Here is a 22,046-nt window from a genome sequence, read left to right as displayed (position 1 = left end):
AAATGAGCCAATTAAAAATAAAGGCATAGCCTGGCATGGTAGCAAACACCTTTAATCCTAGCAATTGGGAGGCAGAGGTAGGAGTGCCATGAGTATGAGGCCACCCTGATATTTCATCGTGAATTCCAGGTCAGCCAAGGCTAGAGCTACCTCAAAAATAAAATTAAAAAAAATAAATAAAAAGCATAAGGATGGTAAGAAAAACAAGATACCATGAGAATCACAGATGCAGGCATTGGGGCTACTAAATAGAAGTGACCACTCAAAGGAAGTGATCTAGTGAGAGAAAGGGTCAGCCTGGCCACAGATGGGCTGAAAATATTATTCAGATGTGAAAGGGAAAAATGCACCTTTTTGTTTGCTCATTTTCTTGGAAGTAAAAGGATGCCTTCTGAAAAATGAAAGCAGTTGTATATACTAAATTAAATAGTGGCAATTCATTACAACATAGGCTTGTACTGTTCTCAGTAGTTTATAAAATTGTTTCACATGTATTATTTCAGTCAATCCTTATGGTAGACACTAGGAGAAGATGGAGGAAGATCTTTAAATTTTTTCTTTTTAAACAAATGAGCTGCAACTGGAACAAGGTCTGGTGAGATGAGAGTGGCTCTGGTGTAAGTGGCTGAGCCTTGTTCTCCCCAGGTCCTGAAGTCTACCACGTGGGCATACATGGTTTCAACAGCAGAGGGCTGTCAGTCTATCATTTAGTGTATATCTGCTACAGATGAGTGCTTTAATGTGCTGTAGCAAACAGCATGATGGAACTGTGGAGGAAGAGAGGAGACTAAATTCGTCCACTTTCTGCACAGAGCTATGGGGGAGGAGCCTGCCCAGCTGCTGCTGAGTCTTCTGCTCGCTCTGTTCCATAGTGTGAACAGACTCCCTCAGTGATTCGCCAGTGCATTATGATCTCCACAGGTCTTGAACCATCTGCTGCAGTCCTGTTTTCGTACAGATAGGCAGCTTGTGTTCTTGACTCTCTACTTGCCCTCTTCCGATGTTTGGATGACATGTACAAAAACTAGATCTCAGTGTGTCAGTCCTGCGCTTAGTTAAAACTTTCTGGTATCTTCCATTCTGCCACTAAGGTTGCCTTCATTTGAAGATAGTAGAAACAAAACTCAGATTGGCTTGAGTTGATCTGGGTTAGAGTAATTGGTGGGGTGACAGCCATATTCAGTGAAGTGTGTCCAGAAAGTCTTGAGTAAGAAAAAGTAAGCCCTGTAAATCAAATGTATAACTCATATTGTGTTGCTATAACTACTAGTTATTCTATGTTTAAAATCACATTCCAAAATAAAACACTTCAATAAAATTTTCAGATGAGCTTGTCTATTTTTTTCAGAAGAAAATTAGATGAAAATTTAATTTAACTTCTAAGTAACAATAAGGCTTTCTTAATACATCAGTGATTAAATAGAAAATGAAGGAGGTATCACATTAACTGTGGCTAATTGGAGTATGTGTGCTTATTTTTTTGGCTTTTTTAAATGTTATATTTATTTATTTGTTAGAGAGAGAGAGGGAGGGAGGGAAGGAGGGAATGGGCATGCCAAGGCCTCCAGCCACTGCAAAGGAACTCCAAATGCAAGCACTACCATGTGCATTTGACTTACCTGGGTACTGGGGGATTAATGAGTCCTTAGGCTTCTCAGGCAAGCACCTTAACTGCTATGCCATCTCTCCAGCTCTTCTTTTGTTGTTGTTTGTCTTTTTGTTTTTTGTTTTTGTTGTTGCTGTTTTGCTTTTAGAAACAGATTTTCTAGGCTAGCCTGGAGCTTACTGTGATCCTTTGCTGGGAGACTAGGAGTAGAGACTATACCACAGAGCTTATTTTTCTATGAAATATTTCTAGCATTTGGAGTTGATCCTATATTATTTTTGTAATTAGAAGCAAATTAAGCTAATTAAAGAAATGATTAACATAGTTATTTAAATATGTTGTTTATTAGTAATCTAATTAAAATATCCTCTTTTGACTAAAGCCTATTATAATTTGTAAGGAACAGAACGATAGTTGGCACAATCTCATCTCTAAGGTAGTATTCAATAGGTTGTTTGGGTTGATGAAATTAACATGGAATATAATTTTATAGAGCAAATCTGACCAATACATCTTTCATTTTGTACAACTGAGTGGTAATGCCTACAGAGTCCACAGTTGAAGTGAGTTGAAGAAATGAAGGGAAGAGAAAAGGTTAAAAGTTCACACATCCATCTTTGAGTAGTCTTAGGGTGTGATTTGGGGTAGTGGAGGGGTAGATTAGTGGAAGAGGATGTGGCTTACAAGGCCTGAAAGAGAGGCAAAAAGCTTTTCAGTAACATGTTTGTAAACAAAAAGCAAGATGCTCTATGTATTTTCCTTGGCTGTTTTATTAAGTCTGCAAAACTGTGGTGAAAACCTCAGCTAGTCCCTGTTTTCTATGAAGCAGAAAGTCAGTTAAGTGGCCACTTGAGCAATATATAACATTTTGCTTCGTTGTATCTATTTTCTTTGTTGTTATAGATTAAGAACCTAATGTTTTTATGATAATCAGGTAAATTGTCTAAAAAGAATCATCAAAATTTAAGTCCTGTTATCGGCATTTATACTCTGATTAGCAGCATGTAATGGATTTTGACTTTATTGTTTCTTTTAGAAATAAATATTCCCCCCATGGAAGAGCAGCAGGATATACCTCCAGGTATGACATTTTGTTAGATATGTTCATTTCTCTTTTCTGTTTAACTTTAAAACACTTAGGATATTGAACTGGCCTTAAGAAATGAAGAATGGGTTAGAAATCCCAAGAGAGAAGGATTGACTGCACCTAGATTTAGATATACATATACATATACATATACATATACATATACATATACATATACATATACATATACATATACATATACACATACATACATACATATGTTTTGATTACTTTAGCTAAAACAATAAAAAACACATCCAATTCTGTCTAGTAGCTTTGTGTTGGGCTGGACTTGGGAATATTTAGCAAAGTACTATACAAGTTGGCCATTGCAGAGGTGGCAGTAGTAGAAGTTACAGTTTTGTGGATTTTACTGTATTTTTTCCATTTTGATTGTCAGGACCTTTGATGATAGAAATAGAATTTGAATTGCTTTAGGATGAAAGCTGAATAGTGTATGAGTTACGGCATTGCTCCTTTCTTCCCATCGCCTTCCTGTCTTGGTAGCATCACCGGTGCCCTGCGGCAGGTTGGTGCCCCTGGTCTTTCCATTAGCCCGCTACAGGAAGCCCATTTGTCTTATTTTCCCTGTGTGCCTGTCCTCTCCTGACACTAGTGAATGTAGAAGGTGAGACCAGCCTTTAGCCTAGGTCTGTGCTTGGGGATGAATGTCAGAAATGTCATACAGCACGCCTGTGGCCAGGCATTGGAAAGACTTCTATTTGAAGGAGATATTCTCACTTCTGTGTCTTTTCTTTTTATACCATATATATTGGTTCAGTTTTTACTCATTTTTCACAGAATGTATAATGTGAAATCTTATACCAATTATGTGTATTACCATCATTTATTTTGGTGGAAATAATTGTACCTGCCAAAATGAACTGAATGCTGAATTTCAAAATGAAAAGCAACCAAAGAATAAAATGAAGATTTTTAGTTTTGCCTCAAGGTACCTTCACTTACTTGATGAGGTTTGATACTATGTACATTTATGTTAATAAGCAGAAACAAATATTGAATTAAAAGACCTGAATGATATAATGAATGGGAAAAGAAATTCCTGGAGAAGTTTTAATGAGTATGGAACAATACATACTTGGCACACAGAAATGGTGGTCAGGACAAGCAGAGTTAACAATTAAGACTTGTTACTTTTCTCTCTTGTTGCTGAAAGATGCTAGACAGAGGCAGAGCAGGATTTATAAGTATCATTTTGATTACCGTATTTCTCTAAAGAAAAACATCTCATAAATACTCTTAGAAATAAAGAATTTGAGACAGGCATAGTGACACACGCCTTTAATCCCAGCACTTAGGAGGCAGACGTAGGGGATCACTGAGTTTGAGGCTAACCTGAGACTACATAGTGAATTGCAGGTCAGCCAGAGCTAAAGTGAGACCCTACCTCGACAAACCAACATAAAAAATTGCAAATTTGTACAACATTAATATTTTCTAGTTGTAGATCATAACCATTTAACTCCTGTGAGAGTATGAGAAATAATACTTGATGATCGTAAATATCCATATTTTTTATTTCAATATCTTATAAACTCTTAAGCATAAAAATAACATGCCAAGTAGTAACCAGAGTGATGGAGTCATGGGCTGTGCAAGGCGAGTGTTTAAGAACTGTGACCAAAGCATAAAGATGAGGACATGACTGATGTGCTCACTTCCTGACACATGGTGAGATCCTATTACATGTCACTCTTACTGGGTAGTAAGTAATTAGCTTGACCTGTAGGTGGTTTCGAGATGCTGCATTCTGAAAAGCTAGGTCAAGAATTGTAACCTGTAACTTGATTTTGTAAAAGCTTCATTGACCTGTAGTTCTAATTTGACTTTACCCAAAGATAGTCCTAGGCTCAGAGTCAGCAGGAGTTGCATTTTAGGAGTTGCAGCAGTAGTATTATACGTGGTCTGTTTATTTCCTATATGTTTGTTGTAGATTTATTTGATGTTACCAGGTGTGTGTGTGTGTGTGTGTGTGTGTGTGTGTGTGTGTGTGTAGTACATGTTTGTAAACATCTTTGTGTGCATGTGGACATACAAGTGTGAGGTAGATGTCAGGAGTCTTCTTCAATGACTTATTACCTTAATTTTTAGAATATTTATTTATCTGTGAATAAGTGAGAGAGAGAGAGAGTATGGGTACACAAGGGCCTCTTGCCACTGCAAGCAAATGTCAGACGTGTCCTCGCTTTGTGCATTTGTGGATTTATGTGGGTGCTGGAGGGTTGGACCTGGATTGTGTGACTTTTCAATAATCACCTTTAACCCTTGAGCAATCTCCCCGGCTCGATGACCTTATTTCTGGAAAGAGTCTCTTCCTGGACTTACAGTATACCAATTTGGCTAGATTAGCTAGCCAGCAGGCCCTGGGATCCCGTGTCTTTGCCTCCCAGCACTGGAATTACAGACGTGTACTGCCATTTGGGGCTTTGATGTGGGTACTGGGGACCTAAAAGCAGATAGGTCCCTGTGCTTGTGTGGCAAGTGCTGTTTGAACTGAGTCAGCTCCCGAGGAAAGGCTGGTGAGACTTTCACTTTTCTTACTAAAATCTTTATATATGAACATACTATAATTTGATCATATTCCCATCCTGTTAGCCTCTTTTGTTCCTTCTTTTCCACGCCCATTCCACTGGGGACCCTTATCTTTTTGGGTAGTCTTTGCTCTGTTTTGTTATCTCATTCATTCTATCCTCCTCCATCATCCATGTCCATATGTTGATGGGTTCAGAACAGTGCAGGTCTTACAGAGTACCAGCAATCATTGTGGGGCTATGAATGCACCCATCAGACCATGTCAGGAGGACAGTCCCCCAAAGTAATTTTTTCCATCTTGTTGCTCTTGTACTCTTTGGCTCCCTCATTCAAAGTGTTTCCTGAGACTTGGAGGGCCTGATAGAAAATTTTCTTTAGTGTTGAGTTTTGAAGCTGTGTTGGTTTGATAAAATTAGATACCTCATCTTCTTTCATGTCTCTCTGCTAATCTATATTAGTTAGTCACTCAGGACTCAGGAATGGTAGAGGCTAGTTGTGATTTATAGTATAAAGCAAGTCACCTAGTAGTTTAGTTTTTACTTCTTTCTTTATAAATTTATAAGTGCTGTGTAGTTATACTCTCAGAGAGGGTGTAAAGAGTACTCTTAAGACATTCTGAAATCAGAAGTTAATCATTTTGAATATAAGATTTCTAAAGTTTGAAAGTTTTATTATTTTCACAAGTTTTTACCTTTCTTAAGCTCATATTTTGACTTGAATTTATATAACATGTTTCTAGAAACATGACAAGTTGGGATGCAAGAAGATGTGGTAGAAAGGAAAAGTACGCAGGCATCTCATAGTGTCTCTGATACAGTGTTTGACAATTTGAGTTGGGGCTCACAAGTAACATACAAAGAGCCACTAGAAATATCCAAATTGGGCTGGAGAGATGGTTTAGAGGTTAAGCACTTACCTGTAAAGCCTGACGACCTCTGTTCAAAGCTCGATTCCCCAGGACCCACGTTAGCTAGATGCACATGGGGGCACATGCATCTGGAGTTCGTTTGCAGTGGCAGGAAGCCCTGGTGCGCTCTTTCTCTCCCTCCCTCTCTCTCTCTCTCTCTCTCTCTCTCTCTCTCTTTCTTTCTCTCTCTTCCTCTTTCTCTCTCTGTCACTCTCAAATAAATAAATAAAAATAAACAAAAAAATTTAAAAAAAAGAAAACTCCAAATTGAGGAATCACAGGATCAGTCCACATTTGAAAAGAGTAGTCCAGCAAAGAGATAGAGATGAGCAGGAGGCAACTTGCTCCATCTACTTCTGAGCTTGACTGTGATGGAAGGAATGGAACAGAAGCACAATGTTATGAAAATTGGAGGGGAAATAATCTGATGGCAGCGCTGGGGGCTGATGTTTCAGATGTGATGCCTTGTGAGTGAGTGGTGGGACTTGGTTGAAATGTAGCGGGGAGGGAGCAATGTGCAACAAAAGAAAAGGCCGGCCAGGTTTTGAGATGGTGTGTGTGCCTGAGTTAATTGCTTCAGAGGGCCTTCCTGCTGCATCATACTAGGTGGAGGTAGTGAGGCATGGTCTGCTTCTATCTTTCTTCCTCTTCTCAAAAACCAATCAGTACCATCAATGTTTCCTCATGACCTTACCTTATCTTCAGAGTGGCCCAAGAGACTTACCTTCAGAAACTAGTATGACTTTGTATTGCATGTCTGATACACAAATTCATGGGAAACCATAAGTACTCTAGCTTTAGAAATTATATCAGAATGTGGCTGGGCCTCTATGTGCATAAGCTCCTTGTCTTACCCTGTACTATAACATAATTTCAACACCGAAAGAACAAAGCCAATCAGATACTAAATTTGGTGTGATGATATATATAAATTTGGATAAAAGTAGATTTTCCTTCTTTTTAAAATACCTATAAAAAGCATTAAACATTGAATTATTATAAGTGCAGCATATGACACCATTTAAAATCCTTTTTGTATTTAGTTTTTCTGTACCAGGCTAGATTTCTATTTATTTCTATAAGACATGCTGAAAACATTGGAAGGAGAAAGAAATTCAATGCTTGTGTTTCTCAAAAAAGAAAGAAAGAAAGAAAGAAAGAAAGAAAGAAAGAAAGAAAGAAAGAAAGAAAATCAAGTTTCTTCAATTCAGTTGTGATTCTCAAGAGCTGTAAAGAAGCTCAGGTTTCCATCAACAACTGTGCCAAGTAATGACCAGGGACCTTTAGATCAATAGTTATTATTCTGTTAGGAAATTATCCTTTAAAACAAGGAGATAGGGTTGGAGAGATGGTAGTTAAAGTAGTTTGCTTGCCAAGCCTGACAGCCTGGGTTCAAATCCCCAGCATCCATGAAAAGCCGGATGCACAAAGGGGTGTCATATATCTGAAGTTCATTTGCAGTGGCAAGAGGCCCTAGCATGCCCATTTTCATCCTCTCTCTCTCTCTCTCTGCTTGCAAATAAGTATTATTTTTAAAGGCAACAAACAAGCATACCCCAAAAAGCATGTATTGAAGTTGGTGGGTTTTTAAAAAGTAGCTTGACAATGCAGCAGTCTCACAGTCTGTGTCTGGTTGGTCCTTTAATTTAGATTTCCCCTTATTTTTGCAGATACGTAAAGCTTCAGAAAGACTGCCCCCACTACCACAGGAGGACCAGACTAACCATACGCTCCAAAAGATGGCTGTGATAGATCTTGTGAAGTAGTTATGACAGATCAAGATCTTTGTGAATGAACACTAACGATGTTTTGAGTGAATTATAGTCCACTGGCATTTTAGTGTATTCTTTTTGTATTTTCCTTTAGAAGCAAAACCATGTAATGTTACACTCCTGCATGTCCTTACTTGATAGCATCCATTGGATTTCTTTTGTCTTTTTCTGCAAGAAACAGCTTTATTCTCACCTGTATTTGTGTGTGTTTTCAGACAAGAGCTAATAATTATATTGATGATGTAGCAACAAGTGTCCTGACAGGGTTGTAATATATTATTAATAATTAGCATCAACTATGCTGTACTGAGCTGTGCAAATGCTGCATTGAACAGGAATTAAAAGCCATTAAGAGCACCTTGCATAGGCACTCTAAAAAACTGTAATAGATGTCTTAATGAGCTGTGAGGTTTAGTGTATATATCTACACTGGTACTCTATTAAACATTTCTACACTAGTTTCAGGTATTCAGATTGCAGCACTGATTTTCAGTTTTTATAGCTCTTAGCTGGCTTATGTGGAAATTTTAGTATTTCAGTGGAAGTTGGAAGCATTAATTTGCTTTTCACCACAAAGGGAAGAAGCTACAGTTTCTTTGGGGACAAAAGGAACAAAACCCCTCAGGAGCATCACTTGCAGAAGCAATTTTCAGCAACTCAGATTGATCGTATATTAGCGGTAGTTCACTCAGTATTTATTTACCATTTACAAAAGCTATATGAATTACAGGTGTATGACATAAAGATCGTTGTACTTTTGTCTGATTCAGCAGTGCCCTTGCAGCCCTGATCCCTGCCTGGGTGCTCACAGGGAGAAGTCAGTGATGCCTGGTTGGTGAATTGGAATGCATGAGAAACATTGACCTGGCCCCTTGCCTGCTGCTGAGTCACAAGGGAGAAACCTCTTCTTTCTACACAGAAGACTCTTTTTTCTTTTTAATGTGGCTTGTTTTGGGTTAACAAAGAGTAACTGACAAGAATATTTCTTTGTTTCCAAAAAACAGTAGCACACCATCATTTAAAAAGAGACTTTTTTTTTTAATAGGCCAAGAAAAAGTGATTCCATTTATGGGTCAGGGATATCTCTTGATTGTAATTAGATGAGTGACATTTTCTGCTTCTGCGTAAAATCAGATTAATATTTGTCATTGCAGATTTCATTATAATGTACAGTGTTCTGCATGCTGACACATGTAGTTAAACCTGAAATTAGTCAATACGAAAAGCAATAATTTTCTAAAGCTGTGATATGGGGATATATAGTTGATACTCAAATTACAAAAAAGCTCTTCATATTGTGAATTATATAACACTAGTTTTTATAAAGCCTTTTTTTTTTCTTTAGGGAAACTCAGGAGTGACATAGAACTGGTGAATGACTAAAATATGTTTTTCTGGATTTTTGTATAGCACTATCTCTAGAACTCAGGACACTAAGAAGTCATTATGCTGTGGTCAGCTTCAAATACTTTTAGAATCCAAATATCTGAACTAATGAGCCTTGTCTTTCCAAGTCTAAGCCATGTTGGGCAGCTTTAATGTATTTTCTAAGAATAATGTGTCCTCTGTTCAATGTTATTTGAGGGTAATAAAATACAGAAAGATTTCCTCTATCTTGTCATTATTTTGGAGTATTTTTAATTTTGTTATATAACAAAATTGGTTCTTTTTATACTTGTTGGTACTTTAGACAATTATACCAAATTTAGTATCCAAATCCACAAAGAAATGCATACTTTAGCCCCATTTTTAGATTTCTTTCTCTTCCTTTCCCTTTCTCTCCTTTCCTTTTTCCCTCTCTTTTTCCTTCCCTCCATCCCTTCCTCACTTTCTTTATTGGGATTGAGTCTAGGGCCTGATACATGCTATTATATTACTTAACTTTCTCATTGCCAGGACAACATACCTGAGCAGAAGCAACTTAAGGAAGGAAAGGGTTTATTTTAACTTATGTTTTAAGGGGTTATAGTCTCTTTTGGAGGGGAAGTCTTGGAAGGTTGGCTCATCATAGCGAAGAGTGAACAGGAAGTGGGGCCAGGCTATATAAAACCTGAAGGCCTGACCCTAGTGACCTGCTTCTTCCAGGAAGGATCCAGTCACTAAGGGTCTACAACCTTCTCAAGCAGTGCTACCATCTGGGAACCAAGGGTTCAAATACATGAGTCTGTGGGGGTCAGTTCACATTTAAACCATGACATTAGGCAAGTGTTCTACTCTTTAACTGTATTCCCAGTACTTAAAAAAAAAAATTTTTTTTTGCATGTGACTGTTTGTGTGATGTATGTGTACGGTCTGTGTGTTTTTTTATGCACATGTTTGTGCAGGTGTGTATGCATGGGTGTTGAGACCAGAGGTCAACATCATGTGTCTTCCTATACTGCTTCTTTGCCTTAGTTTTGGGCTCACTGAGCTCAGAATTCACCTACTGTGCTTCACAAGGTGGTAGGAGTATTAAGAACATCTTCTCTGGAATCTACCCTTTCTGACTCTTATCACCTTGGGCACAATTCCTTACCTAGTTGATGCTTCAGCTTGCTCATCTGTGAAATTATAATGACCTTCCATGGCTGATGAGATGTGAAATGGGATGACCTGTATTGCATGCATAGGACAGTGCCTCGTATATACTTAAGTGTCATAATTAGTCATTTAGTCAATAAGTCATTTTCTTCTTTGTCATAGTAAGATCCCCTGAGAAGTAGAGGAATAGAAGGCTATGAGGTTAACTGAGTCTTGAGAAAAAAACATCTTTACTAAGCCAAAGTTAGGCACCAACAATGAAAATGGCTGAAATGCCTACTCTATATTGTCTCTGTATCCAAACAGAAGTTTCAGAACTCAGCTTATTGATGTAATCTGAGAGATGAAAGGAACACAAGAAAGGGAACAGGAGAGGGCCTTTTTGACAGGGCCTGGAATGGTCTGGGGTGTGGCTCATCACCTAACCCTAAGCATTGCATGAGAGGAGGAAGATGGTGGCTTTTGTTTCTGGGAGTATGTCCAACCATATTCACTTTTCAAGTAAGGCAGGATCTTGGTCCAAAGGACATAAGGAGATCTGATCAAGTCCCAGGGCCTTCTCACATGGGATCACCATATTCCATTAGTATTTGTATTTGCAATGTGAGCAAGTCCAACCCCTCATTCCTTATTTGTCCCCTAAAGGTAGGAAGATCTCTGAACCCCCTTTATGACCTGTGCCCACATGTTGTGTCTAGTCTTATTCTCTGAGTCTTTTTAGGTCATTTTAGGCCACTGTGAGGGGACAGCATGGAGTGCTGGAGGCTTCGTCATAAAGACTTCTTCAGACTGGTTTTTGACATTTTTGTTTGCTGTATCCCTGTTGTCTATGGGAGTATGCGGTAGACATTAAATGCAGTTAATATGAACTGAATGAATAGTCTAGTATAGCTATCTGATATTATAAGGAAGTTATAGATAAGGTCTGAAGTTCAACAAAAATCTTCAAGATTTCACCCCATTTTGCTTTTCATATCTTATGCCTAACTCTTGGCACACTGCCCAGGTCATATGTGCAATGAGACAACTTTATAAAACCTGAGCTTTGCAAATGAAAAGTTAGCCTTTCAAGCCCTCATTTCTTTCAGGAAATGTTGATTGGTACATTGGGCAGACATAATGCCATGAGGTCATGTAATGACTTTGACAGCATTGGGGATTCTGTAATTGCTCAGCCTCTACTTCTTCCTTCATACACAGAGATTGTCTTACGATCATAGGATACAGTAGGCAAGCATGTATCAACCCCATGTGCCTTGTGCCAAACAGGATACCCTACAGTTTAACATTATTTATCTTCATTTTGTCTGAGGTGTCAAAGGAGCATTTTACCTATAAAAATCCTTTCTTGCCTCAAAGCTGGCCTCAGATTTATTTTTCACCTTTCCAAACGGAAATGTCTTGTGAAAGAACGTGATATACTCAGGGTCAACAAATCAAGTAATCAGTATTAGTGTTCCCCGATCACATCCTTGATTGCACCCACACTGTCCTGTATCTAGAATGGGAAGAGGACACAGTCTAAGGATTGGTATTGGCTTTCCAAACTGCCTCATCCCTGGGCTAAAACAGGCATACTCATAACCCAACGGGTGCCTGTGGAATTATAATCAATTGGCCTACCTTGAGACTTAGCTGGATCCTACCGTCACTAGACAGATAATCCCAGTATAAGGTTATTGATGCAGAAGAGAGATTGTGATACTAGTTGGTTCATTTCCTGTTGTCCACATGAAGGGTGAACTTCCTTTGTCAAGCCCAGGCTGCTGGTGGGTTTCACTGTTCTCTTTGATTCTGGGAGAAACTTGGTGTGAGGCTGATAAAGCTGAGCTCCTGGTTTGTCTTCAGCTTCTCGGCAATGGAGCTGGTGATGCACCTCTGAGATCCACCCCAGGTTCCTCCATTGAGTCATGTTTGCATACGTGAACTCCTTGGTGTAGAGAGACTCCAATCCCAAGTAGTATATGGTATGTGGTCTTCTGTTAAAGAGTGACTATTAAAAAGAGTTATAGAGTGACTATTTTAAAAGTTGACTTCTGGCTTTGGGGAGTAATACAAGTTTTGAACAAATTTTACTGCTATTTCCCTCTCTACCTTAGTTTCTTTTTCAACTGAATGTCCCTCAGTCACAGAGCACATAGGAGTTGGTGAACATTGCCCCCTCTAATGCTGTTACTGATGAGGGAAAGTTTGAAGCCTGAAGCTTGAAACCTGATACGTACTCATGTTCACTGACTTAAGTAATTCACATGATCCCAAATTTTGATACTTTGTAAAGATGTTCATAAAAAAATCCAGGATTGAGGAAAATTGAATTGAGTGCCTGGAATTATTTTTCTTGAGTTATTTGCATTGGAATTGATTTCAATATTACACATTTTGAAGTACTGAATAGTGATGTGCACAGGACTTATTTTGTTTTATCTTTCATTTTCAGAATCAAATAGAAAAGCAGATGGTCCAGATCAAAAAGAAAAAGGTGAGATTTGAAGGAAAAATTACATCATTCAAGAGTAATCTGACAGTTCTCTTTTGTAACACTAGTTAAAAGAAATTGATAGGCAGGGGAGATGGTTCAGCAATTAAAGATGCTTGCTTGCAAAAAGACTGTGGCACAGGATCAATTCCCAGGTCACCCTTGTAAGCTAAACACCAAAAGCTGGGCCAGCATCTGGCCTTTGTCTGCACTGGCAAGAGCCCTTGGTGTACACACACGCGCGCACACACACACACACACACACACACACACACACACATTAATTAAAAAATAGAAATGACTACTGCTTTTTATTTCAATAACTTTATCAACAAATATTTATTTATATTCTATGTGAACTTGAAGGTTTAGGTAGAGCTCAAGCTCAGGTGCCAGGGTTAAGCCAAGCCTGAGGACCTGATAGTTAACAGGGTGGAGAGCCAGGGTTCGGGGTACTGTTTGGTGAGTTTTGGGGGGTGTGGTTGGGTATTGGTAAGGCACGGCCTGCCATGGCCCAGGCAGAGGACTATGAGGTGCTCCATAGCATTGACCTGGCTCCTGTGGTCACTGCTAGAAGAGCCACAGCAAGATGGCTGTTTGGAAAACACTGAGAAACATGATTTTTTTCTAAGTGACTTGCTTCATAAACTGAAACATCGTCCATACTTCATCCAATTGCCAATGAAATCACCACAACTTTGTCCATTGTAATGGAATATCATGAAGGAGGACTCCTAATAGTGTCATTACAAAGAGGACAAAGGACAGACAACACTTAGATGAAGGTTTGTGATGGATGATTCACTGAGTTGAGATTTGGTCATCCCTGATGCATTGTGATCTGAAACCAGCTCATAGCTTCCTGGATGACAAGCAAAACTTCAATATTGCAGTGTGAGCTCACTCAAATATTAAACTAAAATATGAGTTTTTGCAAAAGAATTTGTTGAATGCTGCACATGGCTCCTAAAGAAATGAACCTTATATTCTGTGATGAGGATTCAGATATCTGGCCTTTGGGCTGTTTGCTGTATAAGTTGTGTTCAGAAATGCCTCCATTTGTAGCTTTTAACCAAAAAGAATGAATTGGAGATGATAAGGCTATATTACATAATGTTATTCTCATGTATTGAGTTTTAACGTAAAAGTCTGACAGACACAGGTTGAGGAGATATTTGCCTTGGCACTGAATGCCTGAGGTCATGGCATATACCTGTTTCTTTAAATGTAGCATTCATGGCAATATGTGTGTTGGTAATCATGCTTATTGCTATGGACATTGCAGCAGGTACATGACCACACACTCTGTGTGGAATTCAATATGCCAGAGGTAACAACTGAGTGGATTCAGATAAAACTCCATATATACGATATTGCAGGGCAGGATTTTTTTTTCCCTTGTATCCAAGGTTACTTTTCAGAAGTACAGCAGGGCTTAAGTAGTGCAAGATATTACCAGAAGAGATACACATTCAGCCACTTGACGGCCAGGGTACAACAGCATCCTAGCTCCAGCATGGTCATTATGGTTGTTGGGCAGGAAATTAATTTAGTTTAATCACCAGAACTGGACAAAGAAATGTGATTCAGAAGCTAGGAGAGAAGTAAAACCAGAAGTAAAGCTTTTACACAAGAACAAGGACTTCCCTTCAGAGAAATGTCCTGTCTGTCAAGATTGCTTCCAGTGTAGAATAGACATTAACATGGTAGAATAAATTCATGAAAAAAAAAAAGCCCAAGAAGGAATGTGACATTAAGAATGAAGCGAATGGCATTAAAATTGGCCCTCAGCATGCTGCTACTAATGCAAACCATGCAGGTAACCAGGGGGGACAGCATTCATATGTAGCTGGTACATGGAGTTGCTTACCCTGTCCCCTCTTTCCTGCTCAGCTGAGACCAGAAACTATTACAGATGCTTTATGTCACAGAAGACTTTAATCCTTTAGATTCCTGTATAATGTTCACTTAAAAAGACAGATTTGGGGGCTAGAGAGATGGCTTAGCAGTTAAGGTGCTTGCCTGCAAAGCCTAAGCACCCATGTTCAACTCTCCAGATCCCATGTTAGCCACTCTCATAAAGGTGAGGCTTGTGCAAGATTGCACATGTCCACTAAGTGGCACAAGTGTCTGGAGTTTTACTGTAGTGTCTGAGGCCCTGGTGCACCAATTCTCCCTCTCTATTTCTCCCTCTGTCTCTCGCTATCTCTAAAATAAAATAAAAAAGACAGGTTTTGGAGATTGTGTTTATATCTATTTGCATTTGATTATAGGGCAGCTGATCTGATTATTTTTATTAAATGTTGTCTTGTGCCCCCAATTATGATCTGAGCTGTATTAAACTGCAAAGTCATCTGGAGATTTCGAATCATACCAGTGATTACCTACAGTTTAATCTTCTAGAACTGTCCTGAAAAAGAGTTGGTAATTTTCAAGTTTATGAAGAAAACCAGGAAGGCTTATTTGCTGCTATTTTCTTTCTGTATATATCATTTGATACCTAGATGGTAATATCTTTTCTAAGGAACTGAATTATTGACAAGACACACAGGTACAGTGAAATAGAAATTGTCTCTAATCTGTTGCTAAGGCAATAACCCAATAGTATCATAGTTCAGTTTTCACTGGAGTTCTGAAACCTGCTCAGATTCAGGGACTATATTTAATGTTAAAAGCTGTAATATAGTTAAAAATAGTGATTATACAGATGAGTGACCAAATCTTTAATAAACATAATTAACATTTTAGAAATGTCTTCATAAAGAGGAGCCCAGAATCTGCGTGTCAGTATAACATGCGTAATGGACACCCTTTGAGTATGAGAGACATCACGACAAGTCCTTCATGAGTAGTGTCCACTGGCTCCCAGTTGATAGCGTAGTGGGCGACCATGATCAGTTAACCCATGCTTTTTTTTTTTTTTTTTTTCTGATGAGATGTTCAAATTCTTTTTCAAAGTAAGTGGCTATTTCTTTCTAGTACTTTCCTTGTGTTTCTCGATGACATCCCAGCATGGAGACTGCAGATATAGGTGACTGTAATTAGCTTTGTCTTCATATTCATACAAGCTCTCTGCTTGCTCTTCACCTCCGACTTTGAACATTCATAACCAGCTAGAACAGCCCATGGATCCTGGTAGGGGGAACAACGCAAGCAGGAAGGGCACATTGGCAGCAGGAGGGTTCATTGCCTCCTCTTCCCAGTTCCCCTGGGTTTTATTCATCCCTCTCCTGTTGGCTCCTCCACAAGCTTAGTGGTTATGTGTTCTTTATTTCCTGGGCCTTAACACTGCAGATACCAGGATTCAGTCCTCCTAGCATTTCTCTGTCTATAGGTCTCTTCTTCCCCTCTTCACAGTCTATCAAATTGCATGGCCTTTCACATGATGCTTCTTGTTAAGCCTCTAGCTGGAAGAGGTGTGTTACTGGAAGCAGGTCTTGAGTTTGGCACTAAGTTCAGTGTCAGCTCATGCTTGCTTGTGCTGGCTATTGTCTCTCTACTGTGGGTGTACGAGGAAGAGAACCAGCTTCTACCGTGATGAAATTTCTTTAAGCCTAAAATAAACCCTTTCCTCCCATTAAGATGCTTCTGGTCGGATATTTGTCCCAGGAACACAAAGATAACTGCAGTAGTTACTAGGCTTCCTGCTACTATCATGTCACTCTGGTCGTTGTCAACATAGCAACTGTGGGGATGCTCTTAGAACCTAAGTCATAATCTGCTACCTGACTCCTTCAGCATTTTCTTTTATTCCTCAGAGCAAACCAGAGTCCTCTGCAGTGCATCACAGTCTGTTTTCCCCCTCTTTTTCTTCTACAGGTTTCCTCTCCAACCTCATGCTATGACCCCTACTTGGCTCTCATGATTATAGGCACATTGGCTTTAGTGCCAGCCACACACAGGCCTCGGCCTTGCACTAGCTGCACCTTTCAAGCTAAACCAATTTCCTAGATACAAACATGTCTGGCTTTCTGTCATCTGCTGTTTCCCTCTCAGGAAGCATCTCTGGACTCTGATCTAATTGAGGATTGCAGCTTGTTTATTCTCCCTGTCCTCCTGTACCCGTTCTTTGTTTTTACCAGCACACTGTCACCATGTAATATGTTGGATAATTTAATGTTTAGTATCCAAACCTCCCATGGGAATGGAATTATGAGAGGACACAATTTTTCTTGTTTTGCTCACTATGGCATTCCCTGACCTCATCAGCACCATGTTCCCCACACCTGAGACACTCAGTAAATGCCTGTTAAAAAGAACTATTATTTTTTAAAATTATTAAGCATTAATATAAAAATGCATCAGAGGCTTTGGAAAAAGCAAACTGTAGCAAATTGTAGGAATATGAATCAGAATTCAACTGTCACTAGGGTATGAATCTGTGGAGACACCACTGGGTGATGTTAGGATAAAACAATCACTGTTGCCAGGTGTGATGGTGTACACCTGTAATTCCAGCACTTGGGAAACTGACACAGGAGGATTAGGAACTTAAGGCTAGCCTGGAATATATGGGAGATTGCCTTGAAAGAAAGAAGGAAAGGAAGAAAGGAAAAAAGGAAGGAAGGAAGGAAGGAAGGAAGGAAGGAAGGAAGGAAGGAAGGAAGGAAGAAAGGAAGAAAGAAGGAAAGAAAGATGAGACAACTATGCTATTGTCCCCAAAGACACAAGTCCAATTTCATGGTCTCCTGTGATTTCATGTGTCCAACCTTAGGGCACATGTGTGTCATAGGCCTTAGATGTTTGAAATTTTACTCACAACATTTGGAGCGTAGAATAACCACAGGAAGAAAATCTTTATTTAAACAATTTATTGACTGATTGTGGTGCATTCTTGTCGCTTGGGATGCAAATCAGGGCCTTACTGTGCGCTAGAGAAATGTTCCACCACTGAGCTCCATCCCTACCCCTTGTAACTAACGGGTCCTGGTCCTCACAGGGCGTATGTCTTAGCAGAAGGACAAGGTGAAAATAACATCTGTAGAAAGTGTAACTGCTATTATTATCTACATTCAGCCAGCCACCATTAGTATCCAAAAATTTGGACTTGGAGTAACTCCAGTTAGTAATTTACTTCATTGACTTGGAACTCTAACTTAGCTTTGCCAACATTATAATTTAGTAAAGACAAGACTTAAAAAAAAAGATCCACACTTAATCATAATTACAAAAGCAAAGGTACTTTAGCCCACAAAGTAAGTCACATATAATTTCTGAATAAGGGGGAATGTTTTAATCAAATATGTTTAGATATATGAGGCAGTCATTGGTCCAGTCCACATTGCCCAGTGTGTCTGGGTCCACTGAGTACTTTGTCATGTGACTCCAAAGCAGAGACTACTGACATAGTGGACTGTGGTTAATCTATCTATGTATCTTGTCAATCAAGTCTCTCAAGAGCCCAGATTCCATACAGAATGGAAATGGGATGGAATCATTGTCGTCTTTTATTCATGGCCTACATTATTCAGGATAATGGTCCTTTTAAGAAATCCTGGTTCCCTTATGTGCCGCTACCTGCACATTCCCCATTTCAAGAACTGGGTTGTATATCATCACATTCAGATCCATCTGAAAAATCACCACATTTCCAGTGCTGTTGTGTTCAGTTACATGCATCTTAAACATTTCAAATTTCAGTGGCTTAAAAAGAAAGAGTTTATTTCTTATAAACATTAATAACCTACATAGGGCTCTTTTATTGGCTCACAAAGACCAAGCTCCTCTCTATCCATTCTGTTACCATTAGTCCATAACCAAAAGAGCTGCTGAAACCCCAATCATTATGACCGAACTTAAGCAAGAAGAAGGAGTGTTGGAGGAGGATTGGCCTTCTTAGAGGAACTGTATTTAACAAATGGAATTGTGTTAATGATTTATGGTTATACTCCACACATCACTCACAGAAACAAGTCACATGCTTTTATTACCTTAAATATGGGTGTCTGCCATGTGCCAGGCACTGTTCTCTTGAGAAGGTAAGCTGACAGCATGAATGCCTCATCCCTCCTGGGCTGTCACAGGAAGCAGAAACTGATCTGTGCTCTGAGATTATTGCCTGTGACGCTGGTCACGGATCGGCTGGTATGGGTCCTGAAAAGGGAAAGAAGGCCCGAGAAGGTGAACACCACAGCAAGCCAAGAGTTCAAGATAGCTAAGCAGTCACATGGCAGCAGGAAGGACAGCCTCAGTGTTTGGGACACCATGCCCGTCCCAGGCAGTGCTGTCAGAGCCCTCCCTCATTCACACGTGCTCTCTTGCACTTCCCGCTGGGGGGTCACCCCTTGCAGTCTTACAAAGATAGGAGAGGACAGGAGGAGCTGCGGGTGTGGTTTATTATCGATACATGCAAGAACCCTTCTAGACCTGGCCCGTACTTCCTACTTAGTGTGGTGCTGAGCCTTATTGTGGACCCTCAAACCCTAGCTTTACTTTTAGCTACCTGCCCCTCCAACCACATGGCCTTCTGTACACTGCAGTGTCAAATCTTCTGGGGCTCAGGTCCTAATGGGACTTCCCAGGGGAGCTTGGGCATTAGCATGTCAGGCCTGCAGAGGGAACAGAGCAGCTCCCGCGCATACCTGATTTGGCATCCTGCCATCATTTCACATGTGCAATGGCAGCCCAGTCTTGTGGCAAAATCTGTAGTACTACCCAGCCACTTGAGAGACAGGGGCAGGTTGATGGTAAATTCATGGGCAGTCTAGGCTACAGACTGAGACCCTGTCTCACAAAAATCTGAATAAAATATTTAGGTGGGTGAAGTCAGTACCATCCCCAAAATCTAAAAATCTAACTGCAGTATTTCATTAAGGACGGAATGCTGGACTAGTCAGAATGAAAAGAAATAGGACTGGAGAGAGGGCTTAGTGGTTAAGGCACTTGTCTGTGAAGCCTAAGGACCCAGGTTCAGCTCCCCAGTGCCTACATAAGCCAGATGCGCAATGCGGCATATATGTCTGGAGCTAAAGACCCTAGTGTGTCCATTGTCTCTCTTTGTCTGCTTCTCTCTTTCTCTTTTAAATAAATAAAAGCATTTAGATAAATAGTGAATCTGTGTCACCACCGATTACTCAAAGTCTTGTTTGAACAAAATATCAGCTGAGAATCCTGTGGATTTTTTTTTTTTTTTTGGCTTATATAGATTCAGCAGATGTTACCTGGAAAAGTAGACAAGGCCCTCTATTTTGAGAATGTAGTACAAAAGCAAGCAGCATGAATTTCCCCACTTTTTAGAGTTTGCTTTCCTAATAACAAAGCAAAATTTCATTTTATTTATTATTATTATTATTTTATTTATTTATTTATTTATTTATTTATTTATTTATTTATTTATTTATTTATTTTTTGGTTTTTCAAGGTAAGGTCTTACTCTGGCCAAGGCTGACCTGGAATTCACTACGTAGTCTCAGGGTGGCCTCGACCTCATGGTAATCCTCCTACTTCTGCCTCCTGATTGCTGGGATTAAAGTTGTGTGCCACCATGCCCTGCCAAAGCAAAATTTTAAAGTGGCAATAATAAATTTACTTCAGAATGGAATATCAGATTTGCTAATTTTCTACCTATCTTATGTCTTTCCACCACGTCCTTGAGAGCCTGATGTGGTAGCATACACCTGTAGTTCTAGCCCTCAGGAAGTTGAGAGAGAAAATCACGAGTTCAGGACTAGCCTAGACTATGTAGCATGATCCTATCTCAAAGCAGAAATATATTAAAAGTAATGAGGCATTATTATTTAGAGAAGGAAGACACAAATTTCACTTAGAATTAATTGAGTATCTCTTAAAGAATCAGATGTATTTAGTTTGGTAGAGTAGGTTCTCATTTGGAAATGTCTGGTTCCTAAATTGAATCATAACTTATAACTGTTTTAGATAAAATTGCTATATCAGTTTCTCTCCACTGGATGTCATCTTTTCCCATGTATTCTGTATTTTACAGCCACAAAACATGGAGCTGTAGACAGTTTCTTAGATGTCACACTTGGGACACCTGTAGTGCTGGAAATCAAGTGCAATTTAGGAACCAGGGTTAAAATAGTAATGAAATCCTTGTTCTTCTCACACTGGTTGGGTAATCCCTGTTCAAAATGTTTAAGGCTAAAAGTGTTTTGGATTTTGGACTTTTTTTCAAATTTTAGAATATTTGCATGTACATAATGAAATGTCTTTGGGATGCTACCCACGTCTCAACACAAGATTCCTTTATGTTTTATATATGCCTTATCAATATGAATTGCATGAGGTATTTTATAAAATACTTTTTGTGTTCTTCCACCTGTGTATGGTATCATGGTGATTCCAGTCTACAGATTAGGGATGCCTAATATATATATTACCTGTGTGTGCGTGTGTGTGTGTGTGTGTGTGTGTGTGTGTGTGTATGCACGTTTGTGTATGAGGGAGGGGGTATGCAAATGCATATGTGTGTGTTAGGGAGGGTGAGTGTGTGTGTGTGTCTCCATGTTTGTGTATGAGGGAGTGTGTGTGTGTGTTTGTGGAGGCCAGAGCACAACTTTGGTTGTCGTTTTTCAGTTATACCTTCTATCTTTTCCTGAAACAGGGTCAATCTGATTAGGTAAGAATGGGAAGCCAGCTGAGTCTCCTGTCTCTACCACTCAGGAAAGGGCTGGGACTACAGATGTATACTGCTGTGCCCACCTTTTTGCATGGCTACTGGGGTTCACACGAAAGTCCTCATGCCTGTGAGGCAAGCCTTTTCCATACTGACTGAGGCCTTTAGCCCTGTACTTATGATTTGAATGTATTTGGAGAATTAGATATGTAATTGGTAAATATGAGAGTATAGTAGCAGTGAGAAGTGTGAAAAGTAATATGAAATAGGGAAAGAAGAGAGTGCCAGTGGGCAGAAGGCATTACTCTACACATAATCTTCTTGGTGACATTTGTTCTGTATTGTGACATTTTGTTCTTCAACTGTGGGGAAGAGACCATTGGTCCTGAGACCAGTGGACTGTGTGTTCCATGTGTGAGTATTGGTGAACAGGTACTTGCTAATGAAGAATGTGAGAGTGAGGGCTTCTCACATAAATGTGGGGTCCTTGCTTCTTCAGGGGCCCATTGCGTACCAGCTCCCTGAAGGCATCCAGGTGACTGTGGAGCAG

At 39.5% G+C, this 22,046-nt stretch overlaps 1 protein-coding gene across 4 annotated transcripts in view; it reads left to right on the top strand.

Moving 5' to 3' along the window:
- Nucleotides 1-22,046, top strand: part of Asph (aspartate beta-hydroxylase) — a 226,064-nt gene that overhangs the window by 91,760 nt on the left and 112,258 nt on the right. For all 4 annotated transcript variants that reach the window (XM_045143382.1, XM_045143383.1, XM_045143381.1 and 1 more), the window contains 2 exons: nucleotides 2,643-2,687; nucleotides 12,883-12,924. In XM_045143382.1, the coding sequence (XP_044999317.1) occupies nucleotides 2,643-2,687; nucleotides 12,883-12,924 (87 nt within the window). The remainder of the gene's footprint in view (nucleotides 1-2,642; nucleotides 2,688-12,882; nucleotides 12,925-22,046) is intronic.

This window comes from Jaculus jaculus, chromosome 2 (assembly GCF_020740685.1).
Source record: "Jaculus jaculus isolate mJacJac1 chromosome 2, mJacJac1.mat.Y.cur, whole genome shotgun sequence".
Taxonomy (NCBI): Eukaryota; Metazoa; Chordata; class Mammalia; order Rodentia; family Dipodidae; genus Jaculus; species Jaculus jaculus.
This window is presented reverse-complemented; position numbering and strand designations above follow the sequence as displayed.